This window comes from Brachyistius frenatus, unplaced genomic scaffold, assembly GCF_029030835.1.
Source record: "Brachyistius frenatus isolate BFR_SWC_R1_liver_20210118 unplaced genomic scaffold, ASM2903083v1 Contig_96, whole genome shotgun sequence".
In the NCBI taxonomy this organism is placed as follows: Eukaryota; Metazoa; Chordata; class Actinopteri; family Embiotocidae; genus Brachyistius; species Brachyistius frenatus.
In genome coordinates, this window is record NW_027210695.1 from 121,842 (window position 1) to 145,649 (window position 23,808).

General features: G+C 40.7%; 3 protein-coding genes across 3 annotated transcripts in view; 2 read left to right on the forward strand and 1 right to left on the reverse strand.

The window, feature by feature from the left end:
- Positions 1-124: 124 nt before the first annotated feature.
- Positions 125-3,266, forward strand: guca1aa (guanylate cyclase activator 1Aa). The gene is made up of 4 exons (XM_069711026.1): positions 125-322; positions 1,575-1,724; positions 1,837-1,930; positions 2,362-3,266. Exons 1-4 carry the CDS (start codon positions 125-127, stop codon positions 2,487-2,489), a joined length of 570 nt encoding a protein of 189 aa, XP_069567127.1. The 3' UTR covers positions 2,490-3,266.
- A 1,045-nt stretch (positions 3,267-4,311) lies between these two features.
- Positions 4,312-13,773, reverse strand: orc5 (origin recognition complex, subunit 5). The gene is made up of 14 exons (XM_069711079.1): positions 13,615-13,773; positions 12,746-12,838; positions 10,604-10,789; positions 10,131-10,205; positions 8,942-9,053; positions 8,512-8,642; positions 8,339-8,387; positions 7,207-7,297; positions 7,036-7,091; positions 6,722-6,834; positions 6,577-6,624; positions 6,369-6,479; positions 4,687-4,799; positions 4,312-4,562 (listed from the first exon to the last, which is right to left on the reverse strand). Exons 1-14 carry the CDS (start codon positions 13,726-13,728, stop codon positions 4,517-4,519), a joined length of 1,338 nt encoding a protein of 445 aa, XP_069567180.1. The 5' UTR covers positions 13,729-13,773; the 3' UTR covers positions 4,312-4,516.
- A 917-nt stretch (positions 13,774-14,690) lies between these two features.
- lhfpl3 (LHFPL tetraspan subfamily member 3) overlaps positions 14,691-23,808 on the forward strand; it is a 36,790-nt gene continuing 27,672 nt past the window's right edge. Inside the window, exon 1 of the mRNA XM_069711084.1 lies at positions 14,691-15,630. Within this exon, the coding sequence (XP_069567185.1) occupies positions 15,195-15,630 (436 nt within the window). The 5' untranslated portion in view covers positions 14,691-15,194. The remainder of the gene's footprint in view (positions 15,631-23,808) is intronic.

Sequence of the window (23,808 nt, forward strand, 5' to 3'; positions counted from 1 at the left end):
TTACCACGCTCACCCTAAAAGTCCCAGTGTTGTGTGACTGTGAAGAGGATTCACCTCCGCTTCACAGTAGACCAATCGGGCTTACGAAAGGTTCCATCTGCGCTGTTTCGGGGTCTCTCGAGAAATGGGGAACACAAATGGGAGCACCGTGGACGACCTGCAGGCCGTGGAGATGCACCTGTGGTACAAGAAGTTCATGACCGAGTGCCCCTCAGGGCAGCTCACCCTGCACGAGTTCAAGCAGTTCTTCGGGCTGAGAGGGTTGGACCCCGAGGCAAACGCCTACATCGAGCAGATGTTTCGCACGTTTGACATGAACAAGGTAAAATTATTCGGAGGACTCGCACACTGGCGACAGCGACAGTGGGGAGCGGGAGGTTTTACAAGGTGTCAGGGGGATTTGGTTCTCATGGGATGTCTTTTTAATTACTTATTAGGATTAGAATAAACACCGGTGAGAGGCTGAAACTGGAACACATGTTTATGATGGATATTTAACGCGACACTTTTTGCTATATTTTTAGTTGTGGGATTTATTTTATTTTTTACAAAGTAATTTTTTTTTTATTAAAATGAAATTTAAATAATTATTTAAAAAAAATTATTACTATTTTCAGTGGAGTCTTCTATTTGTCTTTTTGATTAATCACTAAATCTACCCCCAAAAAATTAAAATGTCCACACTGTTAATAGAATATAGGTAATAAAATGCTGGTTTTACTGTCCACAATGCAAAAATATTGGATTAATTTGATATAATACAGAGAAAAGCTTCAAATTCTCACACTGGGGAACCTGACAAAAGATTGTTGGTATTTTTGGTCATTAATTTACTTAAATTATTAAACAATTAATTCTTTCCTCTTTAAGCAGCACTATTCTAAATTTAGCGAAAACAAAGTCCATCCCACCACAAGATGGCGATCAAGAGTCCAAACCTTAATAGATATTAAGTTCTTCGGTTTTGGGGCCTCTCAATCAGCAAATTTGGAGTCTCAAATGATTGTAATTAAAAACTTCAGCAATGTATTTCCTGTTGACCGACAAATTGATTAACCGACAGCCTGTTTCTGCAGTAAAACATCTAAACACGCCTAATTAAAATGACCTGCTGCAGAGTTTTTCCAGGTTTGTAGGGTTCACTCAAAACAACAGCAGCACTCAAGTGGACCTGCGTCGACAAGCCTGCGGCTCCCGGGTCACGTTTTATTTGAGAGCATTCCCGAGCCGAGCAACAGGGGTCACGGCCGGGTGTCTGTCTGGAGAAGCTGCACGACTATATTTAGTTTCCCCCCCCCTTTAGCTCGCGGTAATCTCCGTGCATGATTTAAACAATGAGATTATCTGCGAGACAATGCTCTGATGCTGAGATTGTTGGGACGCAGACAGTCCCTGGAGATAATCCTCCATCCTGGCGCGCTTCAACTTCCCCCTCGGAAAGAGTCGAGGATCTATTCCAGCTGCAAGACGGAACATATCGAAATGACTCGATTTAGTTTCGATAATGAATAAGATGGCCGTGAATAATGATTGTTTGGACAAGGAACCCATCCTGACCCCGTTTCCTCCTGCAGGACGGCTACATAGACTTCATGGAGTATGTGGCCGCTCTCAGTCTGGTGATGCGGGGAAAGATGGAGCACAAGCTGCGCTGGTATTTCAAACTCTACGATGTGGATGGAAACGGCTGCATCGACCGGCACGAGCTCCTGAACATCATTAAGGTACAATAAATCAGGCACCCGCCACACTGCATTTCTTTTTTTTTTGTTAAACGAGTCTTGGCCTCAACATATTAATTGTACTCCTCCTCCTCCCTCCCCCACCTCCCCCCAGGCCATCCGCGCCATCAATGGGACTGAAAGTCAGGACGCAAGTGCGGAGGAGTTCACCAACCGGGTGTTTGACAGGATTGATATAAATGGAGACGGTGAGTGTGCTCCGGCACCGTACGGAGGTTTAGGAGGGAATCCGATCGGCGGGTGGACAAACATGTCTGAGATCACAATAACAGAGGGAAGACGGGCGCTGAGCAAGCAGAGATACACAACGACTGAACATAAGCCTTTCACAAAAGACTCAACGTTTGCCCACAGACGACCTGAAAGTGGGACTCCACTGAGTTTGTTAATTATTCATGAGAGTAAAAAAAATAGATTATTATGACTCTCCTCGACTTGATTGAAGTGTCCGTCTGCTCAAAGAGAAGTAACATAAATGTTTCTCAAGCAAAGTATTTTGGTGACTCCCACTGTGGGCTGGAACAACAGACTGCATTTGTTTACATTTTGGACTAAACTAAGAGCCTTTTTTTTTTATTTTTTTTGGTCTGTAAATACAACGCATGTCTCCTCCCAACAGGTGAGCTTTCCCTGGAGGAGTTTGTGGCCGGTGCTCGCAGCGACGAAGACTTCATGGAGGTGATGATGAAAAGTCTGGACCTCACCCACATTGTGGCCATGATCCACAGCAGGAGGCGCAGCGTCTAGGATCTGTGCAGTCCGCCTGCCTCATCCTCTTTCATGATTTGATCTGAGCGCTTCGGTACATTGCCGCTGGTAAAGAGGTCGTTTATAGACTCGAGATTTCTATTAAGATTGAATCCACTTTAATATGATGCCGGTGCGTTGCGAACACCGACGCATCTTATGTTTAATCTCAAAGAGCGCCACATATGCACTTTAAATGGGATGACTCGGTTGACCTTTGCAGACTGGTCATTGTCCTTGTTTAATACTGCGTGTGCTCCCAAGGCCACCTCGGCATGAGGGGCGATCACTCAAATGGCCCACTTACCCTCAGATACCCCCGAGGGATAAAAGGAGGGAGATAGAGGAGCAGAGTGGCAATTACATGCACTCAACTCCGCTTTCCAAATCTTTGTTATTTTCTGGGTCGGAGTCTCTCTCTCTCCGTCAAATTACTCAGGTCTCTGTTTACCCGCTGCTGCCTGAGGTCTGCAGAGCGGAAGCTATGACGGCACTGTGTTTAACATCAACGCAAATTTGCTCAAGTCAATGGCTGTAAAACAAGAACAGGTGGAAGTGGAGTATGAAGATAAAATTCTCACGTTTATTTTTTTTATGTTTTCAAATATATATATATTTTTTGGGATGGGGAATAAATTTAAGAGGAAACAAAAGAAGAAAAAAAAAATACAGACCCCCTGTGGTTTTGTAGCTTTTCTGTGTGGGTGTTTCTCAGGCTAAACAATTTGCTTCCTATTCAGCAGAAATACAGATCGAGATTGCATTTCTTCGTGTTTGTTGGCTGCACTCGTCTGGTGCCTTCTGTTGGAAGACAACAGAATGTATTTGATTTCTGCTTTAGCTTATTTGTACACTAAAAATAAACAATAAAAACCCTATTAAAAAAAACTTGGCTTTGTAATGTCTCTTTCAGAATTAAAGCGGCATAAATCAGCTAGGAAACACACAAAGAAACTGAATCTGTGATTGACAGGAACAAAGAGTCTGAACATCAAAATAATTTGAAATTCAGGAAATTGTTAAAAGGTCCCAAAAACCTGTTTTACAACAAGCTTGTTAACGGGACAGGAACACAGAAAAACAAAAACATTTCTGCTGCACAAAGTCTGTTCATAAAATGTTCACACTTCTCTTCATCTGCTGCCGTTTGAACCTTTAATGTTACTGCATTGCGTTGTTAATACAAACACAACACTTCCTGGAACTGTTTCAAATTAAAAGCCCCGCAACGTTTACGTAGAAAAACCTTTAACTTTTTTTTTTAAACAAGGTTTTTATTGTGAAACATCTGCAGGAATGTGCTGTGACTGAAATCAGATAATAACAATTTTGATGAGTAATTCAGACAAACTGTTGAATACAGAGATAGTATCGCTGACTTCATTAAAGCGATATGAACCAGTGTCGGCGATGTAAACTGTCCACAGTAGGAACAGCGGTTATTAGAAATGTCACAGCACAATAACCCTGCTCGCAACAGTACCTGTGACCTCAGTGCCCTCATACAATAGAATAAAAACACATTAGAGAAATAAAAATCCTGCCTTTGAGGAAGGGCGATGGTTCACCTGCATGATGCCACGATCGCGTCACGCAAAACTACAACTGAAGCACCAGTTATTTCTCTTTGTATTATTTGAACCAAATAAACAGAGTATTAGCATGTATCCCTTTGCTATATTAGTTTATACGTGACGTTTGTATTATATAAAAAAAAGTTACTTTTTTTTTATTAAGACATTAAAAATATAACATCTCGTAACAAAACTAAACCAAGATAAAGTCAAGTTGCCAATATGGCATTTATTTATATATGGGAATATTTATCACGGCCTGCGGCTCAGACTCCACAAGAAAAACAATGAGCTCATTCATCAGCCACAAGGGGGCAGCGGCATAATTGGATTAATTTTCCTCCATGTAACAGCGGTGTGAGCTCCTTGTTTTACAGTGTGCTTTGTTGCAGAAACAAACCTCCCTTTGTGCTGCTGTCACCTCGTGCCGTCTCTCCTTTATGCCCCGCAGGCTCAAAGGAAGTCATACAGATACTTGACAATATCAAAGTTCACCGTCCTGGAAGATAAATCACACCAAACACATTCCCGGTGAAAAAACAAAACTGTAAAAGGTCAGTTCCCTCGGATAACTCGGTCAATCTCAGTCATGCGTGTTAACGGACACGCGCACACACACACACCTGGATATGGCGCAGATGAAGTCCAGAGAAACGGCACATTTGTATTTGGGGGCATCGAGTTGGTCGTCATGACTGACCTGCGCCAACAGCTGTAAGGTCACCAGAGAGGAGATCTAAATGGGGGCACAGGAAAAACCAAAATGTCTCTCTGTTCCATTTCTTTAAACACAGCTTCTTTAAACACTTTGATGTAGAGGCACTGAATGATGAAAGCCAGTTGCAGAGATATGGGTCGAGCCTAATTTCTTAAAACTGTTTCATGCACAGGGGCCACAAATAGATCTGAGTTTAGCCTCAGATCCCGAAACTCGTGACCATATGGGGAGAGAACTCTCTCATCTGAGACAGAGTTTATTAAGCTCAATTTATAGAAAGTAGTACAACACTTACACCTCCAACTGTGAAAAAAAATATCCTTTAACATCCTCCGATTATTATAGTGTGCTTTCACTTTCTTTTGCTTATCTAGCAAATGGGGGGAGGGGGGAGTGTGAAATTATTCTCTATATTCTCAAGTGGCCCGAAGCTTCAGTTAACTTTGGTACTCGCAATCACGGAGGAAAATTACACTGCATAACTAAATGAGGGGCAGCATTAAACCAGGAAATATTAAACCAGTGCAGAGCTACGTTTAACCGAGGACAGCATGAAGGCAATCAGCTGCATGTATACAGATTGCTCAATAAATTAATGAAGCCCCTAATTGCTTGTGGTTGATTTTACCAGTCAAGGACGTGAAGGACGTTCCTCCCAGACAGCAGATGAAGGACGTGTCCAGACGTGGTTTCAAGTGTCAAAAACAAGATCACGTAAAAGAGCTCTTAAATTCAATCAGGAGGCTCTTCCGAAGCACAAAGAATTTTTTTACATGAATAAAAAGTGACTGGGAAATGAAGGTTTTCATCACAGGCCCATCGTGTACACAACTTCTCCTGCTTTTGTCAGTGTGGGTCATTTTAAAAGGTCCCTCTCACTTAAAAATGCATGTTTGTTCAGAGTTTGACCCCAAAAGCTTTTTTCACTTTTGTCTGCTGAGAGAAGAAAGTTTTCTTTGCGCTCTCCTTAAGTCTGAATTGAGAAAATCTGCGTATGAGTGTGATAAGTGAAATACGGAAACTTTAAGGTCCCACAGTAGACCGACTTGAATTTTCCAGTGAAGCAGAAGAAAACATGAGCTTAGCACTTCAAATTTTCAATAAGAAAAAACATGAATAATGAATAGATTCTGGGGTTTTTCAATGAACAAGCCAAAGAGATTTTAAGAATTTTTTATGAGGTAATTAAATTTGTTTTCGTCAATGTACACATGGGGTGTCTCAATGTCCCATGTGCTCTGAGCAGTGAGTTGCTGGTTCAAGTCCCAGCCAGAACAACCATATGCTGCATGTTATTCCTAAGATCTCTTGCCCCATTTCCTCTCTGTCTCTATGGTGTGAATCATTAGTAAAGGTTAAAAAAAAAAAAAAAAAAAAAATGCTCAAAGAATATACTTTGAAAGAATCCAAACAGACATAAATTACTATTGTTCAACGGAGAATATTTAAGCGTCTTTTTTAAGCACGTCTCAGATTTAGTTAAGAACTGTGCAACATGTTCTACATTTTTTGTAAAATATGGCACAAATGCAAACAGTCATAAGTGTCCCGACTGTATGTGGCTGGAGTATCCCACTGGACTCTGACCTGGGAGAAGATGCTGGCGGTCGGGGCGACTCTGCTGTCCACCGCACTGTAAAAAATGGCGAGCAAGCGGTCCAGAGGGAAGGGCTTCGGGCCCAGGAGGTGGTTACTCGTCTAAGGGAGAGTATATGAACATCATGTTAACAAATGATATCTATAAACTTCATGAAAGTAACAGAGATCAAAGTCAGCGTTTGGTTAGAAAAATCACCTTTTCGTTTTTCTTCAAGAAGTTTGTTTTTCTTATTTTACCGTGGTGCTGTTGGGCGCAAACAGAAGGAGGTCAAGACAATTTAATGAGAAGTTTAATTCAGATAAGAAAGAAAAAAAAAAAAAGGAAAAAAAAAAAAAACAACCTTCAGGAAGAAGCGTTTATCTGTGCGGGCCGGGTTGTAGGATGCCATATAGGCGGCGATCAACAGGAACTTGGAGTAATAAGGAAGCTCAATGTGAGTGTGAGCGGATAAACCTTCGGGACGAGGGAACAAATCCAATAAGGCAGCATCCTCATACACTTTAATGCACTAATGCCATGTTCACGGCACAGGAAAAAATTTCACAACTTCAGCGTGACTGCATAGTGTCACTGCAGCATATCGTTGCTTTTAGAGTTTAACATCTGTTCAGCGATCGTCATTCAAGTGCAACAGAGCTCAGAGCGTGTTGGTACCTCTCAGGGTTCCCGTCTCCATCTCCTCCATTTGCTGCATCTGCTCCCACTGAAGACTGAACAGAGAAGACACACAGCGAGACACGGTGAGACGAAGCCCAACAATTGGTGATAAATTTAAAAAGCTGCCGGACAGAGATTATTTCCTGAGTAAATTAAAAGAGCTCAGACCTGGACACCTCTCGCAGGTAAACTGTCCGCATGGCCTTTTTCAAATGAGGCTCGATGTTTCTCCACAGCTTGTGAGTGTCAGTCTCTTTCACTAAACACAAAAAAAAATAAAGTGACATCGCGTGAGAAAGCCGCAGCGACAGTAGGCGATGAGTCATCAATTGAAAGGATTTAATCAGAACGGCGAAGAAAGAAAAAAAACGTTGCAGAAAATAATCTTTTCTGCACAGAAAAGTAACACTAAACTCTGCAGCTTGCAAACTCTCCTCTCGTAAACTTGATTTCAGGCCACAGCCAGCAACTGTTCAGCAAAAACATAAAACAACAAATAAAATGAGCTCCATCACTAACTATGATCTCAATGCTAAATATGTATGATTTCAAATCACACATTTCTGTCATGAAAAAAACTACCCGTTAAAAGCTTCGTAATAAGGCTCATTATGAGTCGTTACTGGAAGGAGCTAAAGAAATATATGGAGATCTTACTCCTTGACTGTATTGAAAAAATTCTATAAAATGTTGAAAAATTGGATTGATTGAATATATATATCGCCAACAAGACTAAGCTTTAATAGAGAATAGAAAACTTAAGAACCCCTTCGTTCATCGCTACAGATGTTAAAAGGTTCTCTGAATCACTTCATGTTCCCGTTTTATCTCTCATTAGTTTTTTTTCATACTTCTACTGACTGATTGAAAGTGCTGTAAAAGAGATGTCCACAAAGTTAACCCATACAGTCTATGAAAGAGTTGAATACTCTATAAAAAGGAGAAAAAAAAAAAAATTATGAGATGGAGAATGTTCGCTGAATGTATGAAGATCAATCACAAAAATAACATAATAGAGATTTTATCGCAGCATTTTTCATGACCGCTGCTTCGCTTTGGTGCTTTAAAAGTTATCAACTGGACACAAACACATCTAAAATTGAAGGCTAATGGTGATGCACGTCTGCAAACACAGTCGTCATGACAACTTTATACGGTGAACGTTGCTTTTTTCAACTTTATTCCACTGCCCAAAAGTGATTGAAAAACTCGCTGAAGTGCAGCTCAGCTCAGGGAAAAATAAGGTATTAAAACACTGATCAGCTGTGAGATGAATGAAAACACCTCTTCGTGAGTTTACCTTTCCCTTCAGCCAAAGGCTCACAGAACTTTGAAAAGTTGAGGGCGGCCTAATTGAAAAGAGAGAGAGAGAAAAACAAAAAACAGTGACATCAGTAACGCTGGACTGAAAGAAAATCAAAGCAGTGAAAAAAAAAATCCTCACAGACTCCTGAGAGTGTGTGTTTGTCTGACCAGGTGACGGAGCTCTCGGAGGTCGCGGCACACCGAGTAAAAGACTCCCAGCAGGATGTTGATGTAGGAGGAGTAAAACTCAGCTGAATATGAAGGGTGTCTGTCCCGGGACAAAACCTGCTGCAGTTCCCCTACACACACATGAAGCGGTCACACAAACACAAAGAAGTAAAAAAAAAAAACACACAAAAAACGTAAGTAATGATTCTCGCGTCTCGAGTACTGAGATTCACTCCCGCTAAAATTTACACAGTGGTGCTTCACAATGCAACATTCCTCCACAGCCGCTGCCTGAAGCGTGGGAACAAAATCGCAGGTACAAATCTCACATCTGACACCGAATACGGCGAGTGTGCGTCATCGTTATGCAGCGTTGTAAGCGAGTTATTCACGACGCTGGCTGATGTAGCACGTGTGACGGCGATAATACCTTTGCTGTAGTCGGGGAAATGGAGCAGAAGCGGCTCGAAGCAGCCAGTGTTTGGCCGGAACTTGTCCCAGATGATTTCAGTGAGCAGGATGACGGTGACGTTGTCCTCGACCTGAAGAACAGATGTTTGTGGTTACACGTGTGTCATATGATGGTGGTTTTGTCGAGCAAGTGAACCCAACTCTACATTTCAGGAAGAGGACGTCTCCATGGCTACGGCCCTCCTCCCTATTTTAATGTATTTATATTTTTATACCTTGTGTTTTATGTATCTTATGTAGCGCTGAACAGATAAATCGACAAACAGAAAATTAAAGCAGGATTTATTTATTTTTTAATCGAGAAAAATATTAAATATTGCAGAGCTTCAGCTTTTCAAGATGAGAGTTTGGTGCTCTTCCCTTACACAATATTTTTTAAATTGAATACTGTTGTGGATTGATGGGTAAAGAGAACAATTTGACAACATCAAATTGACGTATCTTAGTGTTCATCTGGGAAAAAGAGAGCCAGTTGTCAGATCGTACTGGAACCGTTATTGAAAGAGTTGGATCGGTGCATTTCACCATAATAAAAGTATCCCAACACAAAAACTACATCCGAAGCCAATGGGATGTGAGTTTTGTCAGTGATGCACCACATTTGGGAAAAACAAAGCTAAACAGAAGCTTTTTTCCAAACTATGTAAGATCAGAAAAGTGAATCAGTGTAATATGAGCATGTTAGTAACACACCTACACATTTTGCCCTTCCTCTTAACCTTTGGAAAGGAATAATAACAATAATACACACGAGAGACACAACAGCTCTTCATCACCGTCATCTTTCACAATCGACATCCCAATTATCACCTCACAATCCCGTGTGGCAGTAGTGTGGCGGCATGACATTAAAAAGACAGATTCCTCTTAGCGCTCACAATCCACCATTAAGCAGTCGGATCTCACTGGAATAAAACACCAATGATCACATAAATATTTTTTTTTAACTCTTGATGTCTTTAATTAAAATGCTGAGTGGCTGCCATCCTTCCTTCCAAACAGCATTATGAAAAAGCTTCGCACGGTCAGCTCAAGGTCATTCATTACAAATGAAGCTCTACCCGTCCCTCTTCATCACGCGCACAGTGCAACAGCAATAAAGCAGCTCACTTGATAGATAACACAAAGAGCACGGCACACTTTCTCACCAATTCCTGAAGACGCAGGAGAGCGGGGAGGAGATTGGCATCGGTGTCTCTCAGAAGCTCGGCTTTTTCTATTACCTGAAAAATACAGATGTACATTTTATCTTATTTCATAACCCCCCCTCCCCACACTAAAGCAGAGGCTTGTGAATGGGTGTTTTATCAAGCAGCAATAGTACGTTTTATGCAGCACGCTCACTTTGAAATGTACAAAATTCCAAAACACTAGATTAAACCCACATCCTGTGCAGGCTGAAAAAAAATCGAATTAATCAAACTTATCCTCTGCAGTCTAATGCATCTGGAGCTTTGTTTAGCATCTATTTGCATGTTATCGCGACTAATCATGTTATCATACAAACATTTAGGTGGCACATGGAGAGAATAAAATAACTTGGCGTGCCATGGATTAGGATAATGTGGTGTGCCAAGTGAGGGGTGATTTTCTGGTGGGGTGTAAAGTGCACGGCTCTCACAATGTATCGCGTCTGCTTGGCAGGAGACTGGGAGCGCTGCTGTCTGTAGACGCGTACGAAGTCAGACAGGGAGGGACTGCGGGGGAGCAGCGAGGCGGCGTCGCGGCCAAAGAAGGACATCAGCACTTGTTCAAACAGCAGCGCCGCAGAGACACATTCGACACAGCTGACTGTGGCGTGAGGCAGCTGCAGAGACGAGGAGACGATGAGAGGCAGTTAACGTCCGTGGAGGTAAATCGCATCCTCGCCTTGTGGCGACTCGACCTTCTGTCGAAACACGACCAATCAGCACTAAACGAACTAAAGATCTCCTCTGCTGCTACCTAATAAAAGTAACGTGAAGTTAAATGAACAGCAAATATAAGTTAGTTATATATGTTTTTTTCACAACATCTGAGCCACTATTTCTTCACCGTGAGCTTCGTTCTGCCAGTTTTATGGCAGAGAGTGCATTTTTAAACAAATATAGTAATGATAATGTTTTTTGGTCAAATAACTGCCCATCCCACCGCTACCACAACACCTGAGCTCTCCAGAAACCAGAGAAAAAAACCCGGAAATAACTTCAGTTAATCGATCACTCCACTGAAGAACAAATTAGCAAATAAACTATTTTTAATAATTGTTTCAGCATTTTTTTCCCCCCCAAAAAGAAAATAACAAATATTTGCTGGTTCCAGCTTCTCAAATTAAAAATGTTCTGCTTTTTTGATGGTAGACTGAAGATCTTAACATTCAAGTGAAGAAGTCACAGTATAGACTAAATGATTTATCATTTAATAATTACATCATTCAGCTTGTTAAAAAGATAGTTTGGATTGTTTGAAGTGGGGTTGTTCGAGGTACTTCTCCATAATCAGTGTAGATGGGGGGTTTCCCAGTTTGGAGAAACTAAGCAACGTACTGGTGTGGACGGAGTCAGCAAGAAAACAAATTTCAGTCAGCTTAAAAAAAAAAAAATTAAAAAAAAAATCAATATCAGTTTAAGTGTCAGTAACTTTATCACACAATAACACAAACTAGTAACGGATCGAGGCAGCAGTGGACCACAAACTCCTGTGTTCTGTGAGGTAAAACTACTGGTTTTGTCAAAGGAGTCTGGTGGCATTGAAGAGAGCCGAGATCAGTACAACAGTTTCAGTTCCCCATTGGAAAAGACGGTCTGACAGCAAGGTAACGTGGTGAAAATGGTCTGAATTAGCTCCACTTTAAACTGATAAAGCACATGAACAAATACGTTTTGTTCCTGACCCTGTACACAGCTGCAACTCCAAACGTGCCGAACTCCATCTGGTGATACACCGACTATGGATGTGTGCCTCGTACAAACCCAGCTCAAGAAGAAGCAAACTGTCCCATTAATCCCTAACGAGAATTATCATTGGATATGAATTTGCTTCATTAGTTGCAACCCTAGTTAGCTCATTAGTAATATTGTGAGAAATTGTCTGACGTACAGACAGTTAATGAGGACAAACAGCGGGAACACGGTAACAAAAAAACATGATTTAAGAAAACAGGAATGAAAAAAAAAAGGGGGAGAAAGGCAAGAAGTTTTTAAAATCATTAGGAAGATATTAATTCACTGTTCTAGTTGTATTTGGAAGGAAAAACGTACTTTTTTGTGGACATTAATCTTCTGTAGTGTCTCTCAGGGGGATGAAAAGTGTGTGTACAAAGGGGGCGAAAGATCTGGATATATTTGCTCTTTATACCGAACTCAAACAAAAATATATTGCAGTAAGATGGTTACTTTTATTCTAGATCACACACACCAAGTTTTTCTGTTCATTTTTAAATCAGAAAAGGAAATTTGCACCTCACACACATTCAAAGTACGCAGACAAAGCTGTTTTTCAGGAACATTGAATATTTCCAAGGACTAAGTACTCCTTTTGTTGTCTGATGACATAAGTGTCAGCATCTCTTTGAAGTTTAGCCTAAAGGAGTCGGTGTCTTTAATGTGAAGCAAACATGTTCAACGGTTTGTCCTTTTAAAACACTCCTGTTGTCTGCCTGCAGCCTAGGAGTGAAATTATTTCTCATTTAGCTATTAAATAACTGGACTTTTCCACCTGCGCACACACAAGACCACCACACATGAATATTTATCACTCGCTGAGCAGCGAATGTCTCTCTCACCTCCAATTCCTTCAGCAAAACGTGCATCACATGACTCTTCCCCGAGGCTCGATGACCGTAGATGAAGATTGAAGGGTAGCAGTACTGCTGCGGCTGGAGGAACAACATTCAGTGTCTTCATACTTCACATTTCTGCACCATTCAATCATGATCAACAACAATTTCAACAAACGTCTGTGTTTGCTTTTATTACCATGCTGCACACTAACATCCAGCTCTTCATGAATCTTATTAAATACAGCGTTGTTGCCTGTAATCAGTTATAATGCTAACAGTTGTGTATTAGTCACTTTATTTCCTTAACTAATTCAAATGTCATGTCACTTTGACATGACTGCAAAAGGATCTCTGACGCTTTTATTAAACCAGTTTATAATATTCGTTATTATTCTGACACCAGATCTCTAATGACAACTAATTAGTTATTATAAAAACAGCAATAAAATCACTCTAAATATTTTTCAACCAGGGCTTCAACGACATGGAAAGGAAAGCCACAGATTAGAAATGTGTTGAAACAGGGATTACCCTTCATCTGTAGATTTACAACACCGAGCATCAATTTAGTAGATTGAAATAACTGTTGACAGATGTAAAATCAAGTTGTTGTTTTTCTGTATTACGTACTTTAAACTGCACGTGTACTTTGTGCAGCAAATCATAATTTTCCATCATGTGTAAAGTCTCTCTTTAATCCTGCTCCAAGAGGCAGCTTTACACTGGAGTGGGTGGAAAACTGAAGCCTGACAGTAATCAGTACTGTAGGAGACATGATGCATCAAATAATACAACTTTTTCTTTTTTGGTGGGGGGGGGGCTCAGTTATTGGACTCAGTCCAATACACAGGAGCCGACACCAGCCTTCATACCTGTCCCATGAGCGACAGCAGCATCCCAGCCTGGACCTCTCTGCAGGGCAGCTGCTCCGCGACCCTCTGCAGCCTCTCCTCCTCGTATCCTTGGTGCAGTAACAGCGCCGCCATGCTTGCTCTCCGTACTGCCAACTTACACGACACGCTTTTTTTTTTTTTTTTTTTTTTCCAGCTATGCAGAAGTGGGAAAACAAAACATGCAACGTCAGCTGAGCTTTCGGTAACAGCGCATTCAACTCATCGAGGCCGGAGGCGACGAACTCCCCGTGTTAAGTCAAAATATGAGTTAAAATGTCGTAAACTATCAACCGTGAACAGGTCGAGGTGCGGTGGAAAGATATATACCTTGTAAATAAAATGTGTAACACGCATAAAATGCGGTGACAACGTCTGTTAAAAGTTGGAAACAAATACTCACAGAAGACAGCTCTCACTCGCTGGAGTTTCGCGCGCGCGCGTTCAGATCGCGTCAGATGACGTCATTGCGTACCAGCCAATCAGTGGTGACCCGAGTATTCTGGGAAATGTAGTTTTAAAAACTGCAATGCCCGTAATGGTGAGATAAAGGGAAATCATCGATTAATTAGCGGATTGGAAGTATATTTTATTATATTTTCTGTTAGATGAGAGTTGCATCTTACCTTATATGATACTAAATGCAGAAATATATTTTCCCAAACATACCATAGTAGTATACAGGTAATTTTGGATATGACAATATTACAAAATATCAATTACAAACAAATTTGATATCAATATTACAAAATGGGTTATGCTACGGTTTAATTAGGGATATATTTCTTTCTAACAGGTAAACACAGATGTTCTGCCGGTAGATCCTTATGTTGAGTAAGTCTTTTAAAATGACTGTGCTTCTATTGATTTCCAGTGCATTTGTCCATACGCAGTTTATATAGTGAGGCATCGATCGGAGGAAATGATATGACCATTAAATTGAGTGCTATTGTAGTCTAATTTTTTTCAATTTTTTTTTTCGGTGTTGTCTGTTTAAGATTTCGCGCGTTACTGGAATAATACGTCAGACTGGGATTAAAGGATGTGGGTTGGCCCTGTGTTATCCAAGGCTATCCTCTAACTCCAATTCAATAGGAGCTCAGCTGCGGTTGTTGCTCTGTCGGCGTCGAGAGGAGACCGAGCATTTCAGCCACGGAGCTGGACCGGTTTGTCGGAACAACGGACACGACTCAGGTACAGACATTTCTCCATAAATATGAGGGCAAACGTAGCACAAATCTCCTGAATGGAGGATTCCTGAAGCTTGTTTTTTATTTTTTTTTATTTTTTTTTTTTCCCGGAGCGCACGTTTCGTTTCAAGCAGACTAAATGAATGAAAATCAGAGGGAAACGAAAAGAAGAAATAAAACCCCGACATTGTCACGGATGAGAGTGCAGTGATGCTGTGAGTACAACTGTGACTGAAAAAGGCAGAATAAATCAAATACGAAGACAGCAGCAAGAATAAGTTCTTCAGAATACGGGGACTAGATGAGGCAGATGTTGAGGACAGGTTTATAGATCCTGAGGACCGAGCAGACCACCCGCACACAGACCGGAGGATGGTCCCCGGGGCCCCCAGCACGACCACCACCATGCTCCCCGCCTCCGAGGCTGCCAAAATCTACCAGACCAACTACGTGCGCAACTCGCGCGCTATCGGCGTCCTTTGGGCCATCTTCACCATCCTTTTCGCCATCGTTAACGTGGTGTGTTTCATCCAGCCGTACTGGATCGGAGACGGCGTGGACACCCCGCAGGCGGGCTACTTCGGTCTGTTTCACTACTGCATCGGCAACGGGCTGTCCCGGGACTTGACCTGTCAGGGCAGCTTCACCGAGTTCAGCACCATCCCTTCAAGCGCGTTCAAGGCTGCCTCCTTCTTCATCGGCATGTCCATGGTGCTGGTCCTCACCTGCATCGGCTGCTTCGCGCTCTTCTTCTTCTGCAGCACCGGCACCGTGTACAAGATCTGCGGCTGGATGCAGCTGGCAGCAGGTAGGAGACTCTGCTGCTAGCTGACTGCACGTGGAAGTTCATTAAATAGTTTGTGGTCTGGTCTGGGGAGATCCAGCTGGGGCGAGGTTGCACAGAGTTCAAATGAATAATATATCTTTTGCTGGAAATCGTCCAGAATCAGAGCTCACAGCCTCATCTCGCCAGTCAGATTGTGGAAGTTTAATGTTTGCTATGAAAACAGCTGCAGGGCAAAAATGCACCCAGTCAAAAAGTCCAAATGTTTTGCTGCTTTTTTTAGCGAAAAAAAAAATGAAAAAGAAAAAAAAACCTCCAGTAAATGTTCTTGAAATTGTCTCAAATCACCTTATTTATTCTCATTTTCTCACACGACTGTTAGGTTTGGTGTGAAAACAGCTGGCACAAACGCTGCACCCAGAAATCCAGTTGTTCCCCAGATTTGTCTAATAATGCATTCCACCTACTCATTTGGTCACAGAGTAGATTTTATCTTGTCAAGGCCTTTTTTTTTTTTTTTTTTTTAGAGCATTTCCTGCCTTTCTACAAACATTATGTAACTGTCTGTGGTGTAAGTAGAGTGGCAACAGCCTTGAGGAGAGTGAAACCTCAGATCTATTAAATAACAAAGACACACTAACAATTTCACTTTGCTTGTAGACACTTAACTGTCTCACAAGTTTCACTCTAAAAATCTTAAACCAGAAGACCTTCTCAGAAATATTAACATGGATCAAGCTCCTCCAGGAGGGGCTCATTATCAGCTTATATAAACTAAATCAGTTAAACTACAAAAAGCTCATATCTTCTATCACTTTAATGCCACATATTCTTGTTTTTTGTATATCAGCCAAACTCTAATCTGTCAGTATAAAAGGTTGATAAACGCTCCACTAAGCAGGTAAGTCCTCGTGTTTTCTGTCATGTGCATTGTACTTGCTTTTAGACTTAAACTGAAAATGTGCAAATGATTCTTCTTCTCATTTATTGACTCGAGGAAGGTTTTCTCTTTCATCTTTAAACTCAGGCTGCACCTGAAACAAACAGAAAAAAAAGAAGCCTGTAAAGAAAATTAGAAACAAAAATCAAAAGAGGCCCGTAGTGTTGTCTGAGCTGCTTGTTAATCTTTAGTTGCTTTCTGAACCTGCACAGATCTTGATTTGCATCCAAAATTACATTTGCCAAAGGAGACGCAGCTCAGCTTCATATCTCAGCCAACTATTTCAGTACATATGGGAAACAAACTAGATTCTAGCATTAAAAAGGTTTACATGTTTATTTCTGGTGCTACACAGCAACACAACATGGCAACAGACACCGTTTTAGAAATGAGTCCCACCCAGTGTGATATGAAATAAAAAAATATTGAAATGTATTAACTACTTAATTAGACTTTCTGTGAATGTTATTTGTTTATTTAGATCTCTTTAAGCACAACATTAGTCTCCCCATGAGTCCATATTAAAATCACAATCAAATAAAACCTTTATTTTTTTTAAGAATACATATATCACACACTGTATACACATACAAGTACCTGCACATATACAAACTTAATGTAGACACCTTAATATCCAGTGCTACTGCACAATGAATGCAATAAAATAATAAATAATAGCGTGTTGACCGAAAGTGAGAACTTAACTCAAGTTCAATTGTCTTGTAAGTGAAGGTCTTTAGTTCTTATCCTTGTTAAAATTATCCTTATACTAAATTCATGTTCATCTTATACTGTTAATATGTTTTAAACTTGTAGGTCTAGTTGTGCAGAGGTCTGGTAAACTCTCCTCTCTCTGACTCCACTCCCCGTTTTTTTTTTCCAAACTAGTATTTTGCCTCAGCTGATGGTTTTTATGCAGCTTCTTCTGGACCCACAACTTAATACAACCTTTTTTTCCCCCCACATATGCAGCAGTTCCCCCACCAAGACCTGTAAACACACTTTGATGTTTAAAATCAATGGCCTTTACCTTTAAAGTCTTTCGATATTCATGTGCCTATAAGCTTGTGAATGTGTGAATCGCTGTGATTGTTGTTTTACAGGCAAACATACACACATCTAAATAAGCTTGAGGTCAGGGAAGTACATTTGTATAAATAAATAAAAAAAACAACTGTAAGAGTTCAAGAGCCCCAAAAAGCAAATATGGAAGAAGACGGATTGCTCTCAAACGGTATGTCATTCATATGACCTTGACTCAACATTGACTTGATGACTGTGGTGAAAGAAAGGAACGTTATTAATGAAAACAACCTCACGACTAAACTAACTAGCTTTAAATTAAAAGCTCTGGCTTCCTTTCTTCACTAAATGAGTGGCTTCACACCAATTTGCAGCATCACAGAGAGGCATGTGGCAGATAACGACTGATACCGATTTGGAGTTCAATCTCTGACTCTGAATAATTTGTGTGTATAAATAATCTCCCAGCATCCCACCGTGCACCTTCATAGACGCCTGCAGCGAAACGCTGGTTGTTCTCAAATGGGAATTAAATGTCATGAGGAATAACAATCACATTAGAGTGCACTTCTGCTTTTGCCTACAGAAGCGCTGCACGCATGCAGGATGAAGATGTGTTTTAAAAGCCAGCCGACCACCAGGCGGAGACAATAAATAACTGGCTGCTGATTAGAATTAGAGGTTAACAGCACTTTACCGTATACGCTATGTTCCCATTTCATTTAAGAAAAAAACATTGTCACTAAAGTATCCCAAGTGTGTGAAGCCCAAGCAGCTGTGGGTTGGATTATTTTGGAGAAAGGAGCACAACGATGAGCTCCAATCACCTAATGAGCAGCAGTTTGTATCTTTGCAGTATTTTAGTCACAGATCAAAGCTGCTTCTTGTTCCTCTGAGTTTTATTAGCTTTTTTCAATTTTCCCACCATGTCAGGAGAGCAGATGTGAGGGTTTTCAGCTTTTACGTTAAAAAAACAAAACGTGTGGAGCCCACACCCGCTTGCCCCCAACGAAGGATTGGGACTGACTAATTGTGTTGTCTACAAAATATCAGAAAATAGTTTTACAATTTTTTTTCAGAAGCACGAGATGATATATTCAGCTTGTTTGTTGTGTGACCATCTGGCTAAAAGAAGAAAAAAAAAAACATTTCACTTACTATCACAGACAAATACCAAGAAAAACGTGCAGCAAATCCTCATGTTAGACTCAAAAAAGTAGACTTTTTAAGCAGATTACTTAATAGACAGCTTTTATTATGATAGGCTTCAAAAATGTGTTTCCCAACACTTTCAGCTTGGTATCTTATCTTAAAACTTATTTTCTGGTGCCAAATGTTGCACAAGAGTCCAAACAAATATTCAGACTTTTGTAGCAGTTTTTCTTGTTTACTACATGATCGATCATGTCAGTCATCACCTGAATCTGCCGCTTCACTCGGTTTGATGTGTCATTGTTTAATTGACTCGTGATTTTTACCGTTTCGCTTCACGCTCGCCGTTCTCGTGGAGTTTTTCACGGCCGCAGCAGGAGGCCGTTTTCAGACAAGACGCTCCAAAAACTAAGTGTACACCATCTGCTCAGCACCAAACAGCAGACAGTTAGCGAGTAGCTGGTCAGCATAGCGGAGCATTTAGCATCTAAAGAGCCAGAAATTTCCCCTAGCAGCTGGTGGAGACCAAAAACTGAGCTAAAAATAGATTGAGACTTCCATTTGCCAAGATGGATGGGTAATTTGTTTGCCGACTAGTTCACCATTTCTTATAAAGTGATGATCCTTTTAGTGTATTTCACTGGCAAGACAGACTTTTGGCACGCAAACTTGTACTTCTAATGGTGTCTGTTTACATTGTTGTGTTAGTACTTCTCCGATCTGAATACTTCTTGCAGCACTTGGTAGTTTGCAGACTTCTGAATCAACACCGATGATGACGGCAGCGGAGTTTGTCGTCTACTGTCCGTCATCGCAGCATTTCTTTAAGCCGTCTCCTCATTCACTATCAGTCTGCCTCGCTTCGCCTCTCCTCCTCAGAGTCATTTCCTCAGAGGCAATTCGATGATGCCACATATGAGATAAGCCATGAAAGGATCTCTCTGCAACTTAAATGGACAATATCGAAGTGCTGTCTGTGTTTAAAGAATTTCCCCTTGGGGATTAATAAAGTAACTATCTATCTATCTGTCCAAGCAGCCTGAAATCCCAGCCAAAAAAAAAATCCTCCCTGTCACATGTCATTTTCAGGTGGTCTGGGGCTGCTGTGACATGCTATCAAAAGGCAGCACATCCAGCTCGGAGGCTTCTCTCCAACGATGGGATGTCCTGAATTTTTAATGAGCACTGGCTTCTGGTGCATATCAGAAGATTTAAAAATAATTTAAAAAAAAGAAGCTCAGCATGATGATGATCGCTGTAATGATATATCCTTTTCTTTGCTTCTTTGCAGATATGAAAAAAAAAAACAGTCTGGTTTGATGGTCTCGAGCAAAGTTATTGGCTTTACTTTGCGCAATAGTTGGCAGGCGTACATCAGACATGAGCTGGCATCTTGCCCAGAAAGACAACTTTTATGTTTCACTCTTGTCTCCTGTGACTGAAAAAAAAAAAAAAGGAACAAACTGGAAGGTCAAAAAGGTCAAATATAAAAGTGTTTAGATACTGAAGAGACACTTTCTAAAAGGTGTGATCTAAAAAGGGCTTCTATGCTGTAACTAGTGGTTAATATTACATCATTCATTGGTGTTTATTGATCAATAACAAGCTATTAATAAGGAAAAACTTTGTCTTTCAATGTTCTGACTGCTATAAATATCCCGGTGTTCATATTGCCCCCTAATAATACTATGTGGAAATCTTTTTAAGATATTACTCCAACGGGAGAAGACTGCACAGTCATCGGTTTCAGGTGGATATACAGTTAACGAAGATACAGTGAATAACTTTTAACATCATGCTGTTCAGGCCATTATTTATATTTGTTTATTAAAATGATCACCACTTATTTTGTTTACCGCAGAAGAGTGGGATGTGATTACATCCCGACTATTTGCCAATTTATTTATCTCTTACAGCACATGAGCATGCTGAGATAATGCAACCGTTCTCCCATCTCAATCTTCAGAGCCTTCCCTAAATGATTTATTCAACGAACACTCCAGGAAAGAACAGACAAGTTTGCCTTTTAGCCTGGTAAAATAAAAATAAAAAATCCAAAGTAGTTATTGTCAACATCATCAGGGGCTCAATAAAAAAAAACATGACTTGCTTTTATTCAGCAGTAAAGGCCTCTCACTGGACACCTCATGGTCTGTTATTTTTGATTTACTAACATTTATGACTGCAGATTTAACTGCTCGTTAGACAGTGAACAAATCATCGAGACAGTGATGTAGAAGGGAGACAAATTAAAAGGAAAAACCTGTAGAGTTTAGTGCCGAAACACAGAGCTCCAGGTGTCACTGATGAGATTCCAATTTCAACAATTTATTATCGTTTCAACTTGACCTCGCATAAACAAAAACCTCAGAACATCACAGACATAAAACAAGTGGTAAAAATAGCAGAATTAATATTTAACTACGCGCAGGATCTCTGGGTGAAGTTTTCTGTATTTTAGATAGTGAGTGAAGTAAGAGGAGTCTCTCGTGTCTAATTTTCGTAGCTGCTGGCCTATGATTCTTTCCGTGCGCCAATTTTATCTGCACATTTCCTGTCTTGCACTAAAATGAAATGTGGCCACTTTAAAGAATATTAGATTTATTAAAAGTATTAGAAGTTATCCATCTGTTGAAATTCCTTATCATTTATGACCAGAAGTAAATAGTCACTGTGGCTCTTATAAAAGTCCACCACTACTTCACAAACTATGGAAACATTCAACTCTTTTTGTGGCGCATCAGTCCACAAGCAATGAAACCCTATTTTTGTAAGCTGCCTCATTATTGTTTCAAAACAGGTCTAATCACCAGCAAACTTAACAGAGCACAAAAACGATGTGAATTTATTGGTAGATTTTGTTCCACCATCATCAAAAATAAGAGTATCTTTTGAAATAAAATGTGCTTCATCCCTCCAGAGACTAGTGGAATCAATGCCGCGGTGTATCGAAGCCGTTCTGGATGCTTGTGATGTCCCATCACACCATCAAGAGACTTGATGTTGTTTTTCCTGTTAATTTGTCACCCGTCTGTAGGTTTTTCACTTTGTTTGTTTTTTGAGGAATTAAAAAGGCAGTCTGGAGGAGGATTTACAGCAGATAAATGGATTCCTCACAACCTAATGACTTGAAAGGTTATTAATGTCTTAATATTTAGATATAAAGCAGAGAGAAATGGTTCACTTGCCATTAATAAATCTATTGGTTACAACTTATAAACCCTTTTAAAAGCGTGACTTATTAGAAAGTGGCACTGATAATGAAAATGTGATGAGGTGAGCGTGCTCAGTGTGGAGCAGCAGGCGGACAACTCTGACGTTGCTGCTCAATAACCTGGGCGGCCTCCAGAGCTCTGATGGCCATCTGGATCTCACAGACCCACAAACATGCACACGTGAACATCGCGTTGGCATGAACAGCTGCCCATTTTTCGGTGGCTGTAAATCCATGAAAACAAATCTGTGGGATCAGAGGTGGGTTACTCAGTGCCGTCGAAGCGTTTCCAACGCACCGTCCATTTCCTGGTTGTCTGACCAGCCGCTCCCCGGGCTGTAAGTGGCTTTCCTCATGGTGCTCTCTGCCTGCTAAGTGGTCCACTAGAGAGGGGAGTTGGCATTCAGAGCCAACAAAACAGGGTCCACTTGGTAGCTGGAGGTTTATTGATCCAAGTGTTGCTTTCCCGAATAACAGGAAGCGGTGCCGGAACAGGGCACAGCTGCCACTGTATGCACGGCCTTTTTGACGGCACCAACTGTTCAGATATGTGTCGCTGTTCAGCTGCGAGTGACAGAAAGACATTGTGAGGTACAGGTGCTCCGGTTGCCTTATGTTTGATGCATGATAACACAGTTTGCTACAGCGCCTGATTGAGTGATATTATTATATGACTGCTCGGTGTGCTGTGGGGTATTCAGATTTACACCTCTTCAGAAAGATGTCAAGTGGAACTGGGCCGTGCTGCTTATCACCATCACATTGTGTCTTGGAAAGGTGAGGGAAAGATAGGCAGAGACACTATCGCGCGCCGTCTGCGGAGGAGAAGGCGAGATAATGAGAACTGATCCAGGGAATGTCTGAAAGATGTAATCCCCAAACTGAAATACTCCTTGTGTTTTCTCTGTGCAAATAACAATCCAATAAGAAGGCTTGTTCACTCAATAACAGTCATTTCTTTTCTGCTCTAAACCCCTAGACTGTTTGCTCATATTACTTTCTGCTACAGAAGAGTAAAACCTGCAATTAAATGTTTTGTTTCAGTGGGTTTTTGCATTTAATTATTCATTATTGAAACCTATATTTAGAGCTAAAGAGAACACGGTGGGGAACGAGAGTTCTCTTTCACGACTGCACATCATAAAACAGAGGTCAAACAAAGGTAAGACATATAATAACAGGTAATAATCAAAAGGTGGTGTAAGTATATATTAATTGACTGAGCAAGGGTTAATCAAAAGCACCAACGCATTAATCAAGGGCATCATTGCAGAAGTAAATGAATCAAATATTCCAATCAGTATTAAACTTTTAAAAAATCCTGTTGAAACCTATAATGAACACGTGTGAAACCAAACGTACCTGACGACACACTCATCACATCTAAATCTGCACCTCACGAATACAAAAAAAAGATGTCACTTCATCACGCGTGAAAACCTTTGTACGTGTGAAAAGTGTAAAAAGTAAAGATGTGATTTTCACATATGAAATACAAGACACACGTCATGTGTGTAGAAAACAGAGTCCCATTTAAAATCACCTGCGAGACACATTTCAAATTCAGAGTTGAAAATTGATTCTTGATATTGGAAAATACAAATGACACAACAATCCAACCACAAGGCACCATCCAATAGCTGTTCTGGAGCTTTTGCTCATATCACATGACCTTCCTCAGTAGATGGTGTTTGCCCAGTTGTTATTTTAAGCATAATAAGATATATTTTATTTTCCCTGAGGGGAAATTGGCTTTGGGTTCGAACGAGTCACACAGCTGCATAATTTACGGTTAAAAATCGGCATAGACTCAAAAACAGTTCATATAAATCCAGCATTATAAAACCTACTAAACAGGCAAACAAGGCAATGT

Coding starts and splice junctions, on each gene's coding strand:
- guca1aa (XM_069711026.1), top strand. CDS start 125: ATGGGGAACACAAATGGGAGCACCGTGGACGACCTGCAGGCCGTGGAG. Junction 323..1,574: donor GCACGTTTGACATGAACAAG/GTAAAATTATTC, acceptor TTCCTCCTGCAG/GACGGCTACATAGACTTCAT. Junction 1,931..2,361: donor GATTGATATAAATGGAGACG/GTGAGTGTGCTC, acceptor TCCTCCCAACAG/GTGAGCTTTCCCTGGAGGAG.
- orc5 (XM_069711079.1), bottom strand. CDS start 13,728: ATGGCGGCGCTGTTACTGCACCAAGGATACGAGGAGGAGAGGCTGCAG. Junction 8,388..8,511: donor TCCGAGAGCTCCGTCACCTG/GTCAGACAAACA, acceptor CTTTTCAATTAG/GCCGCCCTCAACTTTTCAAA. Junction 6,835..7,035: donor GGAGACGGGAACCCTGAGAG/GTACCAACACGC, acceptor CTCGTCCCGAAG/GTTTATCCGCTCACACTCAC.